Here is a 13578-nt window from a genome sequence, read left to right as displayed (position 1 = left end):
ACCCCAGGATCCCCTGTGCGTGATCTGCACGCACAGGGGTGAGCCCGGGTGTCAACCCGGGCTAAACCCTCATCTAGCAATGGCCTGTGACAAATGAGATGCAAATTGTAAAGAACTTTATAGACTGCAGAAATTGCAACAACATTATTGCTGTTTTCAGTGTCCTAAGCTTTTAAAACATTAGCAGGCGAATTAGACTAATTCTCAGCGTTCTGCATCCTGTTAGTTTAAACAGAAATGTTTAGGTCTGAAAGATTTCATCAACTAAATTTGATTGGTAGCAACCAATTTTAATACACAAGGCTATGCGTTAAAGGCACACTTGTGTTCCTGTTTTGTGTGTGGGGTTTTTCCTTTCGTTTTAAGCTATTTGCATCCGGTGTGTTGCTGTAATAGGGAAGGAGGACAGAAAAGAAACATTGAAAACCTGATGAGCACCTGACAAAAACTGTTGTTTGTTATAAGTTATCTCACACTTCCTTCTTATTATAGAGAAGGGTGTGTGATAAGGTTTTGATGTTACGTAGATTTATTTTATATTTATTTGATTGGTGGGCAAACAACTCTAACCCCTTTGGATAGCTGTACAAGAGGGGTTAGGGTATTATCTCACTAAGATCAAAAAGAAGAAAAGCAATCAAAAAGCACTGGCGATGAAGAAAAAAAACATAGGCAAGTTTGCCATATCATCACCATGGCTGCCCCTGGCTGGCATGAGACAATAAGTTTTTGGAAGTGGCAGACGATCTGTCGTTTTGCCCTGCCCCTCCCCACCCCTAGTTAGGATTGTACTCCAAATATTTAATCAGGCCCAGAGAATGCTCTGAAGGCACATGATGCAGTTATAATGCCAAAGTTCAGCAGGACTGGCTCTCTAGGGTACCTGGGGAGGAAACTGCTGACGAACCAGACATAAGCCAGTCTGATTTTCCCATAGGAAGAATGAAGTAGAATTTTGATGAGAAAATAATCAATTAAATTGCATATGACTAATCAGCTGAAATGCATTGACAGCCCTTGAATATTTTTTGACCAATTAATTTAGTGAACCTCTTTGCGATTCAGGAATCTGCAGGAGGCCTTCTTTGTTGTTCTGGGTTTCTTCTTGTCATTCCATGCTTACATGATATAACCATGGAAATTCATTATACATACAGGTGTGTGTGAGCGAGAAAGCCCAGGGATTCTGTTCTGGTTTGGTGATCAAAGAAGTACAGGCTCAGGAAATTTTAAATGTATACGCGAAGAGAGTAGTGAATCTCCCGTGATTTCTGTTCGGAGGCAAATATGGAGGCGTAGAGGGCTCCTTTACGTCCAGTTATTGTGATTTCTGTCAATGCAGTTTGCAAAATAAAATAAAATAAAATACCGTACGCAGGTTAATGACCTGCGTTTGAATTGTTTACTTTTAGGCATTAAAAGAGAGCTTCATAAAAGCTATTGGCGTTGGAATAGGTTTCGACCTTCAAAGGATTGAGTTTAATGTCTCCCCAGTGCAGCTGGAAGTGGGGAAAACATATAATGAGACAATTCTGCTCTTGGATGGTGAAGAAGAAAAGGAGTGGACTTTTGAGGTAAGTCTTCAATCTACAACCTGCTCCCTAAATTTGTAACATATACTGACACAAAATATAGTTGTGTCAGTGGAAATGCTTGAACTGGTTATCCTATATGCATTATTTACATTGCTGTCCCCATCAAATAAAGACTTTCCTTCTTTCTGAGGTTGTGTGATGCAGAAAAGAAAGAAAAAAACTTTTTTTCTCTGCCTTAAGTAATGAATTAATACTTGGAATTAGATCTTATCTCATAAATTTTGGAATGATTATGTAAGAGGCCAGTGTGGTGTAGTGGTTAGCGTGTTGGACTGAGAGTCAAGAGATATGGTTTCTAGTCCCTGCTTGGCCACGGAAGCCCACTGGGTGACCTTTGGCCAGCCACAGACTCTCAGCCCAGCCTACCTCATAGGGTTGTTGTTGTGAGGATAAAATGGAGAGAAGGATGAATATGTACGCCGCCTTGGGTTCCTTGAAGGAAAAAAGGTGGAATATAGGTGTAATAATAAAATAAATAAAATATATTTTTTGTTGAGTAATGAACATTCCTAAAACAATTTAATGTTTCCAAAGGCGAAAAAAACCATTTTGTCTACTGGAAATGCTGCTACAACCCTATAATGTACCCAATTGGAACACCCATAAAGCTTTTAATGTCTACAGTCTAGGTCACCTCATGCAAATATCAGCCGTAAACAAAGTTAGGCTTCTGCCGTGTTAGGTCCTTGAAATGGCGAATTATGTTAATGTAAGCCACTGAGAAATAACCTCTTTCAGTGTATGGATCACAGTTCTTTCTTTGCTAATGTACGAAACGGAAAAACAACAACAACATAAATGGATAAATAAATGGAAAATAGGCAAGAAAAGAAAAAGAGATGACTCTTTTACCATCCAGAGTGAGCAGAAAACAAATTGTCGAAGGATTGGTCTTCAGCTGGTGGGTTGAGACCTTGAAGTAGCTCCCAATGGCACTAGTTTGCTTGCTTGAGACAGGACTGGAGGGTAACTAGCTGCAGAGGAAGATGGGTCTCTTATGGTTGTGTAGGGGAAGGTGTGTTGATAGGTGCAGGCATACAGTCTGCGGACATAGACAAGACATGTTAGGGAGGAGAGGAAAGGAGGGAGGGTCAGTCAGATTAAACCAAGGTGAACGGGCGTTTTAAAGAAATGCTTGGATGTAAAAAACAGAGGAAGGAATCAGGTGTCTGCTGGAAGGGCATTCTAGTGATAGGGAGCTATATAGAAAAAAGTGATATAGGTACAGAATAGAGAGGATGATCTTAGGCTGAACTAGAAGATGGGTACTGCATATCGAAGGAGCAGCAAGAACAGGAGCAGCTCTAGGTTTGAGGAGACCCTGGGCAAAGGGCCTTCTGGTAGGTCTCCCTTTCCAGCAGTGCTCTCCCTTTTTTGTCAGTGTGCCTTGTTAGCTTACCTGACTGTTGGAATGGACAGGAGCAGCAACATTGCAGATAGCAGGGCTGGTTCAAGACCTCCTGTCACCTGAGGCAAGGAGGACATGCCACTGCCAGATCTTCTCCCTCACTCCCAGCGGCAGCCACCGCCCCTCCTTTATCCCCCATGGTTGTGGCAACACCACGCTGTAGGCCCCTCTCTCTCTCTCTCTCTCCCTCTCTTTCCCTCATTCTGAGGTATCCTTTCTCAGAGTGAGACGTTGTTGGCGAGGTAGCCATGGAGACTGCCATGGCAGCACTGGCAGTGTCCAGGACCGCCTCCCCAATGCTTTGCTCTGAGGAAGATCCCCTCACAGTGAGGCCTTTGGGCTGGGCACCCTGGAGAGCCGCACTGGCCAGTCTCTCTCCCGAGAAGCCAGTGGAGCTTCCTGGAAAGTCAACCTGCCCGATGGCGTGCTCTGAGGGGTCCTCAAAAAGAAGGCCTCGGGCGGGTGGTGCTCCAGAGAGCTGTGCTAGCTGCTCTGTTGCTGCAGCATTTGCCTCAGAAGGAGGGCGGCCAGGGCGGCTTCTTGGAATGCAGGGCATGGGTTGCCCTGGTGGTGGCACAGGATCCACTGCCCTTCAGGATCTGCCGCCTGAGGCAGAAACTCCGCATGCCTCATGGAAGGAGTGGCCCTGCCAAACAGTGCCAGGCAGTTGGATCTACTAACCATTTTAATATCCTACAGTTCCCTACAATGAAGGGGCATTGAGGAACATTTAAATAGTGGCTAGACTGAGGCTTTTGGCGCTACTCAAGAGCGCCAGGCTGAAAATATGTTTTGTCTAGTTTTTTTAATGTGGGCTCTGGGCAAGTCACAGCCATGGGCCCTGCTGCCCCATCATTAGGGTCCTGGTAGCTGCCCAAGGATGACGACCCCCAGAAGAGAAGTTTCTTTCCCAAATAGATTTCCCTCTTCTATAAAATTGTGCTTTAAGTATAGTTGGTTTTTATTATGTAGTTGGTTTATTATGTAGTTGGTTTTTATTATTTTATTATTTTATTATGAGAACTACAAGTTCAATCGCAGCTTTTAAAGCTCAACTAAAAACATTTCTTTTTCCTAAAGCTTTTAAAACTTGATGTTGTGCGGACTTTATACTGATAGTTTTACCCTACCCTGTGCCTGCTTACCCTACCCTGTGCCTGTTGGCATTCTCTTCCCCTCCTTATTGTTTTACTATGATTTTATTAGATTGTAAGCCTATGCGGCAGGGCCTTGCTATTTACTGTTTTACTCTGTACAACACCATGTACATTGATGGTGCTATATAAATAAATAAATAAATAAATAATAATAATAATAATAAATAATAATAATAATAATAATAATGTAAGAGGGTTGTTATTTGAACTAATCAGTTTGTCTAAGCTGTTACTTCACCAAACATTATCAATCATGGCACGTGTAGGAAATTTTGTCATCCTGTATTAATTATTGTTGTTGTTGTTACTTATTTACGTCCTACGTTTGATTGCTGTTGCAGCATAGCAAACCTGAGAAACATTGCAGGTCCTTCAAGTGTGCCATTTTTAAAAAATTTTAACTGCCATCTAGGAAACCCGTTTAGATGACTCCCACCATGTTGCAGTCGCTCTGGGACAGCCAGGAGAGTTTGGGCAGAAGCATGCTGGGGTGAGATGCTCTGGTCTTACTGTTTTTCAAATCTGTACTGTGTAGATGTTAATTGCCGTTCTCAAGCAGAAATGGTAGTTGTTTTGTGATGTGGCATCTTCTGTCTCAAGGAAGTCCATTGTTAAATACTCATTGGCCTGGTTCAGACAACACGCTAAACCATGCTGCTTAACCAGAAAATGGTTAACGGAATGAATGCATTCCATTAACCATTTTGTGGTTAAGCAGCATGGTTTAACGTGTTGTCTGAACCAGGCCGTTGAATTGTAAAAGTTATGTATCACACTCAAAGTGCAATCCCACCGGCAGGCCCGGCCCAACCAAAGTTGGCACCTCCAGCGAACCGTTGCCCCCACTTTGCTTTGTACCTCCCCTTCCCTGCTCTTGTGCGGTGGCAGCTCCCAGCTCCCTTCCCCTCCCCTTCTTGTGCCATTACATTACATTACGTTTATATACTGCCCCATAGCTGAAGCTCTCTGGGCGGCTTACAAAGGTTAAAAACAGTGAGCATTAAAAACAAATATACAAAAATTTAAAACCGACAAAAGCATAAAAACAACAATATCCATTTAAAAGGATATTTAAAAGGAGAGGCTCGGAGTGTGGCAACGAGGGACAGGGCCTTTTCGGTGGTGGCCCCCAGACTATGGAATGATCTCCCTGACGAGGCTCGCCTGGCGCCAACGCTGCTATCTTTCCAGCGCCAGGTTAAGACTTTCCTCTTTGCCCAGGCATATGGTGGCACATCTTAATTACCCACATGTTTTAGTTTTTTAACGGTTTTTAATGCTTTATGTGTGTATGTTCTATGTATTAGAAATTTTAAATTTTGTATACTCATTTTAATCTTAATTTTAGAATTTCTGTAAACCGTCCAGAGAGCCCTGGCTATGGGAGCGGTATGTAAGTGCAATAAATAAAATAAATAAATAATAAAATAATAAAACAACTATTCTGGGGTCAGTTAAAAACTCAGCATATGTTGTTAACTGCCTGGGAGAAGAGAAAAGTCTTGACCTGACGCTGAGAAGATAACAATGTTTGTGCCAGGCGAGCCTCGTCAGGGAGATCGTTCTATAATTGGGGGGCCACCACTGAAAAGGCCCTCTCCCTTCTTGCAGGGATTCCCAGTTCGCAGCTCCCTTCTCTTGCAGGGGCCTGGGGTGGCTCCTCAGCACAGCTGGGAGACTGACCTGAACTAATGCGAGGGGCCTTGCAATATTTTGGCTGCGTCTTCCAGCCAGGGCGGAAGGTGGGAGCCACCAGCTGGGGGTGGGAGGAGGAGCTGCCACTGCCAGGCAACTGCAAGCTGTTGGCCAGTCGGCCAAGCAAACAGGCAGCCAGGGAGGGAGGCGGCGGGAGGGAGAGAGGAGCCAGCCAAGCAGCAGTGAGCCATTTGGGTGGGGAGGGCGGAACAAATCACCGCTCTTCCCAGCCCACGCCACTGCTATGCCCGCTTCCTGCTGCTTCATGGTAGGGCCGGCCCTTCCCACAGAATTGCCCCTCTGATCTCTGAGATCCGAGCCCACCGCCTATCCAGTGTCCCTACCAGCAAGAGGCATTGAGGGCAGAGGCTGTATAGCCTTTCCGTCTTCCTTTGTAAAGAGTTCTCTTAGACTGGCCTCTGAACAGGGCTCAGGCCTGAGAGGCCTTTGGATCTAGTGGACCGAGGGTCCATCTAGTCCAGCACTCCGTTCACACAGTGGCCCAACCAGCTGTCGACCAGGCACCAACGAAGCAGGACAAGGTTGTTTCCTGAAAATCAAAGCAAAATGTGCATGTGCCAATTTGGAAATCAGCTTTACAAATCCTTTCAAGTTCTTCTTGGGAGAAGGGGCAGAGCGAACCAACAGAACAGTAATGGGCCAGAATGAGGGGAAGGCTGTTCCTTCCTACCTTGGTCCTTCAGACCCTCAGCATCAAGTATGAACATAGGCCTTGGGAATGTTTGCCTCTCTCTGTCTCGGACCTCCAATCTGTAAAATAGACAACTTTTTTTTTTAAAAAAAAATCCCAGGTTTGTTCTTCAGGCATAGAAACATTGATCATGCTTGTGTGAATCTAATCTTTTTTCATTGGTTTGTTTTCCTCTTAGGCACTCTCCACCAGAGTAATCAGGACTCCTTTTACAGTGCTGACTTTTGATGATTTAGTTGCCTCTGCCGTTCCTCTTGCACCCGAAGACCCTGCCTGCTGGGATAACTTTTGTTCTAGGCAGGAATCGCCAGCACGGCAGAGTTCTAGTCCAAGATAAAAGAGGCTGTGTTTACAAGTGAAGGAGCTGGAAGCACTCAAAGGCCACGTGCTGCTCCTCTACCAGCCGTTAGTGTGTGTGTGTGGGGGGGGTGCATGTATGGAGGTGCGTGTTTGGAAAAATAGCTAAAATCAACTTTGTGTGTAGCATTTTGATTGTTCTGTATGGACTTATGGACTTTTAAAACACTTTCTCCCCTGAAACTGGAATCAGAAGAGGAAAGCAGTCAGTTTTTCTGCATTTGGACTATGTTCGTACAGTTATCAGGCCTTTGAGTCCCTTCTTTATAGATTCTGTTCAGCTGACACGCTAAGCCATGGTGGTTAATCATTTTGAGCTAAACATTGTGGCTTAGCATGTTGTGTGAACTGTGACTTAGTGTGTCGTGTGAACCATTGGTAACATGGTGGCTACATAACTATGGTTTAAACAGGCTCACTAACCATTTGCTGCAGAATGGTTTGGTGCATTTCCTGACACCTCGGAGAGCCACTGCCAATGAAGAGTAGTCAGTTTTGGACTGGATGAACAAATAGGTCTGACCTGGTACAAGGCAGTATCTTCCTATATACTTCAGCACCTTGGACAGATCCCAGAGATTTATATCAGCCTTCTCAAACCTGGTGCCATGCAAATGATTTGGACTGCAACTCCCACAGCCCCAGCCAGCACTACCAATGGTCAAGAAAGCTGGAAGTTAAGAACATAAGAAATGCCATGCTGGATCAAACTGAGGGTCCATCTAGTCCAGCACTCTGTTTATACAGTGGCCAAACAGCTGTTGACCAGGGACCAACAAAGCAGGACATGGTGCAACAGCACCCTCCCACCCATGTTTCCCAGCAACTGGTGTATATAGGCTTGCTGTCTCTGATACTGGAGGTAGCACATAGCCACCAGGGCTAGTAGCCATTGATAGCCTCCAGGAATTTGTCCAACCCCTTTTAAAGCCACCCAAATTGGTAGCCATCACTACATCTTTAGGACATTGTATCTTCTGACAACTTGTCACACTGTTGACTCTGTACTGGGCCAGACTCACTTTGCAAACTCCCCTATCCCCTGAACATTTTTAAAGGATGGGTCCAAGCAGAAGTAAAAGCCCACCATTTCTGGGGAACAGCAAACTTCAAGGGAGATTCCATGAAAGCCCCTCTCTTGCTATCACCATCTGAGAGCAACTCTTCTTTGGTGTCCATTCAACATTACACCCTTCTGCAGTGTGCCGGCGGAGATATCATGGGCTTTGCCATCAGCACGCTTTGTTATTTCCAGCTCCTGAGCAGCAAGCAAGGCACCCAGGGTCAACACCTCTAGCCCAGCATTATGGGGCTATTTGTGGTCATCCTTATGAAAAGCCTGGGGGGGGAGCTATTCAGTGATGTTTTTAATAAGTTGGCTGCAAGGCTGATGCTGTCTATGTATTTATTGCTTGGTCACTTCTCAAAATAGTCTCTGTACAGGGTTTGTTTTATGGTTGACTCTATGATTAGCAGCCTCTTGGATCAACAGTGTACAGAGCAGGTGGTACAGGGACCAGAGCATTTGATGCACGTGGGTTTATTGCGCTTTGATTTCAGCAATAAAGCACACTTTTTGCACACATAAATCTCAGGATCCATCAGCCCTTGAGTTAATATTTGTTGTGTAACCAGGCTGGGAAAGACCTCTGCCTGGGATTTTGGAATCTGCTAATTGGAGTAGACCAGTCCTGGGGAGACAGTAGATCAGGCTCTATGGTTAGACCTCTGGGTGATGTACAGTAGATTGTCAAGGTTTTCTGACTCCCAGGGCTCATCTACACCAAGCAGGATATTCCACTATGAAAGCGGTATATAAAAGGCAGGAGCCACACTACTGCTTTATAGTGGTACTGAAGTGCACTGACAACTGTTGGGGCCTGTGACACATCTACACCAAGCTGGATATTGTACTATGAAAGCGGTATGATAGCAGTATATGGTCTGTGTCTATGGACCCCAACAGTTGTCAGTGCACTTCAATACCACTATAAAGCAGTCGTGTGGCTCCATAGTGCAATATCCTGCTTGGTGTAGATGAGCCCCCAGTCGTTTTAACAGCAGCAGCAGCAGCAGCAATAAAACAACTCCCTGCCTTTGCCCTCAATAAGGCCCCAGAAATGAAGAAAACTTGGGGCAATCAGGAGTGGATTTTTGTGTTGAAGGACTTGTGAGCTCAGTTCAGTTCTGGTGCTGAAAACAAGTTCCTTGCCTCAGAATTCTATGGGCTACACCCAGATTCCATCATGCTTCGAGTGGACTTCCGTCATGCTTCGAGTGGACTCATTCAAATCAGCAGGACTTAATTTAGCCACAACTAAATTGTTGGATCTTTCAGCTCTAGTAAAAACCAAAGTAAATCCTCCAAGCCTGAAGTCTACCCGCCACTGGAGTAGACCACACTGGACTAAATGAGCCAGTGGACTGATTCAGTATTATCCAACTCCGTGTGTTTGTACATGCAACTTTTTTTTCTAAACTGTACCAATCGAAACGGGTTGCCTGAAGTGTCTTAACATAACTAGATTTTGAATGAGGCTGTTACCACTTTCTCAGGAAAAAAAACCCTTCCCCTTCTTTGCCAGGTTTTCCAGTTAGCTGTTGCATTGGTTCTTGCAAATCCTTAAGAAGTTTATCTTCTCTTATTGCACACATTGATCACTGAAAGCACAAGGCACCAAGACTGTAAATCTCTTCTTCATACACTGGAGCGATTAAGCTGGATGATTCACTAACTCTAAATTCAAGACTGCACAAAGGTAGAATAGCCCCTGTGAGGTTTCTTGTCTTAACTTCAGTGGCACCTCATTTATCCATAGTGAAGTGTCTTGGTTCCTTGAGGAAGTGGCATTTTAGTCCATGTTGCTAATTGTCATTGTATCCTTAATGACAACTTAGATTGCTTAATGCAAACACACACAAAAGGTTATAATGTTCATTGAAAGGTTTTAAAATCGGGGGATCTGTTTTTTAAAATCCTTAGCAGTGGTGATTTGGACTGTGGGCGGGGGGGACCTGGTTTCTACTGCTGCAGCCTTATATCTTTTATCAGGGAAAATAGCATGGCATTTGTATTCAGGGGTCCATTTCAGCATTAGTAGACAAAGGGTCAAGGATTAGATATCAGTAGGGACAGACAGGAAACAGCAAAACTGCAAGGTTCCATTCATGAATACTTTCAAACTGAGAAACTGCAGCACATTTAAGTGTTGCAATTATATTTAATACAATAACTATAGAAATATTAATACCAGCACAGTGATACTTTTAAAAATAGTAATGCTACCTAAGGCTTGGAGGGGGGGGGGGATATTTTCCTATCAAGGACCATAGTCCCTCAGGAGTTATCTGTCAGAAACTGCAGGTTACAAAGGCAGTATCCAAGTGTCATTCCATTTGTGCAAATGACGTGTTGATTCCAGAGTATGCACAAAAAGAAGTAGATTCCAGAGTATTCACAAAGAGAATCCGACAAGTTTTGTTTACGCAAGCGGTTGTGCACAACCTGTTGTGCAAACAGTTGTATGTAACTCTTGTGCAACAGGTTGTGCCTTCTACTTGTGCAACCTGTTGTGCGGTGGGTTGCACAAGCATAATGGACAACTGCACCACAGAAAGATTTGACAGAGCTCTGCTAGCATTATTTGAGTTTGTGGAACAACACTGTTGGATACTGCCCAGTGCCAGCAGTGGGTGGGTCCACCCATTCCTTCTCTCTTTCTCTGCCATCCCCTTTCTCTCTCTTATTTCCTGCCCAGCAAGCTGCCAGGAGAAGGACGGATCATTCTTGCCAGAGGTCTAAACGGATTGCTTGCAGAAGGCTTTTGGAATTGTGTCATTAATTAGGCCCAGAAGTTGCCCACACACCCCTCTTAACTTAAGGCAAAGGCTAGGTCTTGTGTTTCTCCCATTTGTTTTAGTAGGGCTTTCTCAAGGGAACTTCTCACTGGATTGTTGTCTTGGTGTATTGCGAAGCAGATCACTAGCTCTCAAAAGATCATTCCATGTGCTCAGAAGTGTGTGTGTGTGTGTGTGTGTGTGTGTGAGAGAGAGAGAGAGAGAGAGAGAGAGAGAGAGAGAGAGATGGAATCTCATGTATTCTCCATCCTCAAATGGCATCAATGGATGTATGTATGTTTGGATCCTCTAATTTAGAGCTTAAAGAGCCAGTTAACTAGATCCAAAGCCGTAGCTAGACCTACGGATTATCCCAGGATTGTCCTGGGATAATCCCAGGATTGTCCTAGAGTCAAACCTGTTCATCTAAGTGCCACACAGGGCATCCAGCGCTCAGGCAGGGACAAACCCGGGATGATCCTGGGATAAAGCTATGGCCCAAATCTCTTCTGTGCCACTTTACTCATTTATGCAAAGGCAAACCCACAGTTGCTATCAAGTATACACTCAACAAGGAACTCTGACCCATAGAGCTTACAGAGGTATGTACCTGTAGGCTACACATATTTGCAAACATTGGGTGGAATCCTGACTTAGTCATACATAGAGTAAAACAGTTGTGACATAAGGGTTGGATCCAGATATAGTCATACTCAACGTAGTGTCACTGAATTTAATGGAACGTGTGTTGATCATAATTCACTTAAGTCCCATTGATCTCAGTGAGTCTACTCTAAGTATGACTAAGTCTGTATCCAACCCTTTAGTCTGCATGTATGCACAAGATTTTATATCCTTTACCTAGAAAGCATAAATGTATGAAATTGTCAATAACCTGCTTTCTCCCTGTATGAAAGAGGGGGGTGGGGAGAGAAATGTTATGATGCATTATAAAGTAAGCTTGGAAATATTCATTAAAAAGTTCATGTTACAAACTGAGCTGCTGGTGGGAGTGGAATTTATCTGTGAACATTTGCCTCTTAACACGTAATGCAATACAGTGGTGAGAACCATGAACATAAACACTAATGTTCTCATTAGCATTTAGATAAACATTATAAATACTGTTTAAATACTAATAAGGGTTCTCAAGATTGCTAAAGGGCTACTAATAGTAAAAACAACTTTCCACTTACCTGAAATGAGCTGTTTATCTCTATGCACGATTAACTTGCTGACAGACAGGTTGTCACAAATTCTCATACAAGCCAAGTTTGGAACTAAACATCACAATAGCATGACTCTTGTGTGGATTGGGACAGATAGTACTGAAGTCATACTTCTAAAATCTCATTTGATCTTCCTCTCTTGCAATTCCCATAGTTGGGAGTGGGGGGGGTATGCTACTCAAGAATGTCATTTCCAGTTAAGAGGCCAAACAAAATCCCCAGTGCTGAGGGCAGGGTAATTAGCAGGGCAGTGCTGGTGAGTTATGGGAGACAACCCTATTGTGACCTGGAGCCAAGGCCGGCCCTACTATTAGGTAGAGTGAGGCAGCCAACTCAGCTAGCAGTTTGGGGGTGTCAGTGTTGAAGTGCACACACTCATCATGACAGTCCACATAGAAGAGTCCAAAAATACAGGCAGCTCTGTTGACCCATATCAACAAATCAGTTCTAGCAGATTTATCTCCACCAGGAGAAGGTCTTTTGTAAAGCCCATGGGTCTTCATTGCTCATTCAAGACAAAGCCACCGTAAAATATTTTGCATTAAAGCAGGGAACAAACAACATCGTTGCTTGGAAAATTAATTTCCCTCTAGCTACTGTGAGTATTGCAGCTAGGCTCAGAGGGAACCAAGAAGCCTCAGGGTGATGGTGGAAGATAAGTTAGCATCCCTGCTAATAAAAAAGTGCCTAACTTTGTCCCTGTGTCCCTTTGTCCACTACACCGCTGCTACGCCATGTTATCATGAAACGGCAGCAAACTGTTAATTTGTTGTGGTTTTTCCGGCCAGGGACAGGGAAAGGCTTCTGGGATTTTCTGCCTCGTGTGCCAAAATAACTTCCCAGGCTTTTGGTATTGTGCATCTTGGCTTGGCCACAGACAGTAAAATGTCTTGGGACTGCCCTGCCTAGAGCTGACTTCAAGTTGGCTCCTGACCCCACAGCAATAGGGTGAGTTTTATCATACTGGGGAGTTATTTTCCAGACACACCCAAGTTGAATTTCACTGTCAGTAAACCTAGTGGCTGGTATCCTAAGCAGATAGGGGGAGGCATTTTTAAAAGTTTGTGCTGCAGCCAATAGCTTGATGGAATGGAAAAGTTCCATTTAAAACAAACTGGTAATTGGCTGCACTAGACACTTGCAAGACACCTCTGGTTGCATGTGTGCGTCTCCCTATCCTGTGATATGGCTGTTTAAGATGATACATTTTTGACTATGGGGAGGAGGATAGAAAGCCATGCTGAGTAAAGAAGTGAAATTGTGTGATTTGGCAGGAAATGTGTGTATGGATGCAAATAGAAGCTCAGTTGAATGGACACCTTCAAGATCTGGGTTGTGCTTGTGAGACCATAATCTTGTCAGCAAGTAAGGAAGGCTAAACCTTGGTCTATACAGCCATGCCTACCTACTGTGGGTACGAGTTCTACATCAAATAATGGGAACATAAGAAGTTGCCTTATACCAGGTGAGATTACTTGGCCATCCAGCCTGGTATGATCTACTCCAGCCTTCCTCAACCTGGTGCCCTCCAGGTGAGCGTTGGACTGCAGATGCCTATGCTGAGTGGGAATTATGGAAGCTGCAGTCC

At 44.2% G+C, this 13578-nt stretch overlaps 1 protein-coding gene across 2 annotated transcripts in view; it reads left to right on the top strand.

The window, feature by feature from the left end:
• The window catches only part of AASDHPPT (aminoadipate-semialdehyde dehydrogenase-phosphopantetheinyl transferase), a 29001-nt gene extending 20312 nt beyond the window's left edge, over positions 1–8689 (top strand). For both annotated transcript variants that reach the window (XM_063127832.1, XM_063127831.1), the window contains exons 5-7: positions 1413–1574; positions 4573–4650; positions 6746–8689. In XM_063127832.1, coding sequence (XP_062983902.1) covers positions 1413–1574; positions 4573–4650; positions 6746–6904 — 399 coding nt within the window. In that variant the 3' untranslated portion in view covers positions 6905–8689. The remainder of the gene's footprint in view (positions 1–1412; positions 1575–4572; positions 4651–6745) is intronic.
• Positions 8690–13578: the final 4889 nt, after the last annotated feature.

The sequence above is a fragment of the Elgaria multicarinata genome, chromosome 5, assembly GCF_023053635.1.
Source record: "Elgaria multicarinata webbii isolate HBS135686 ecotype San Diego chromosome 5, rElgMul1.1.pri, whole genome shotgun sequence".
Taxonomy (NCBI): Eukaryota; Metazoa; Chordata; class Lepidosauria; order Squamata; family Anguidae; genus Elgaria; species Elgaria multicarinata.
The sequence above is the reverse complement of the archived record's forward strand: the minus strand, read 5'-3'. Positions and strand labels throughout refer to the sequence as shown.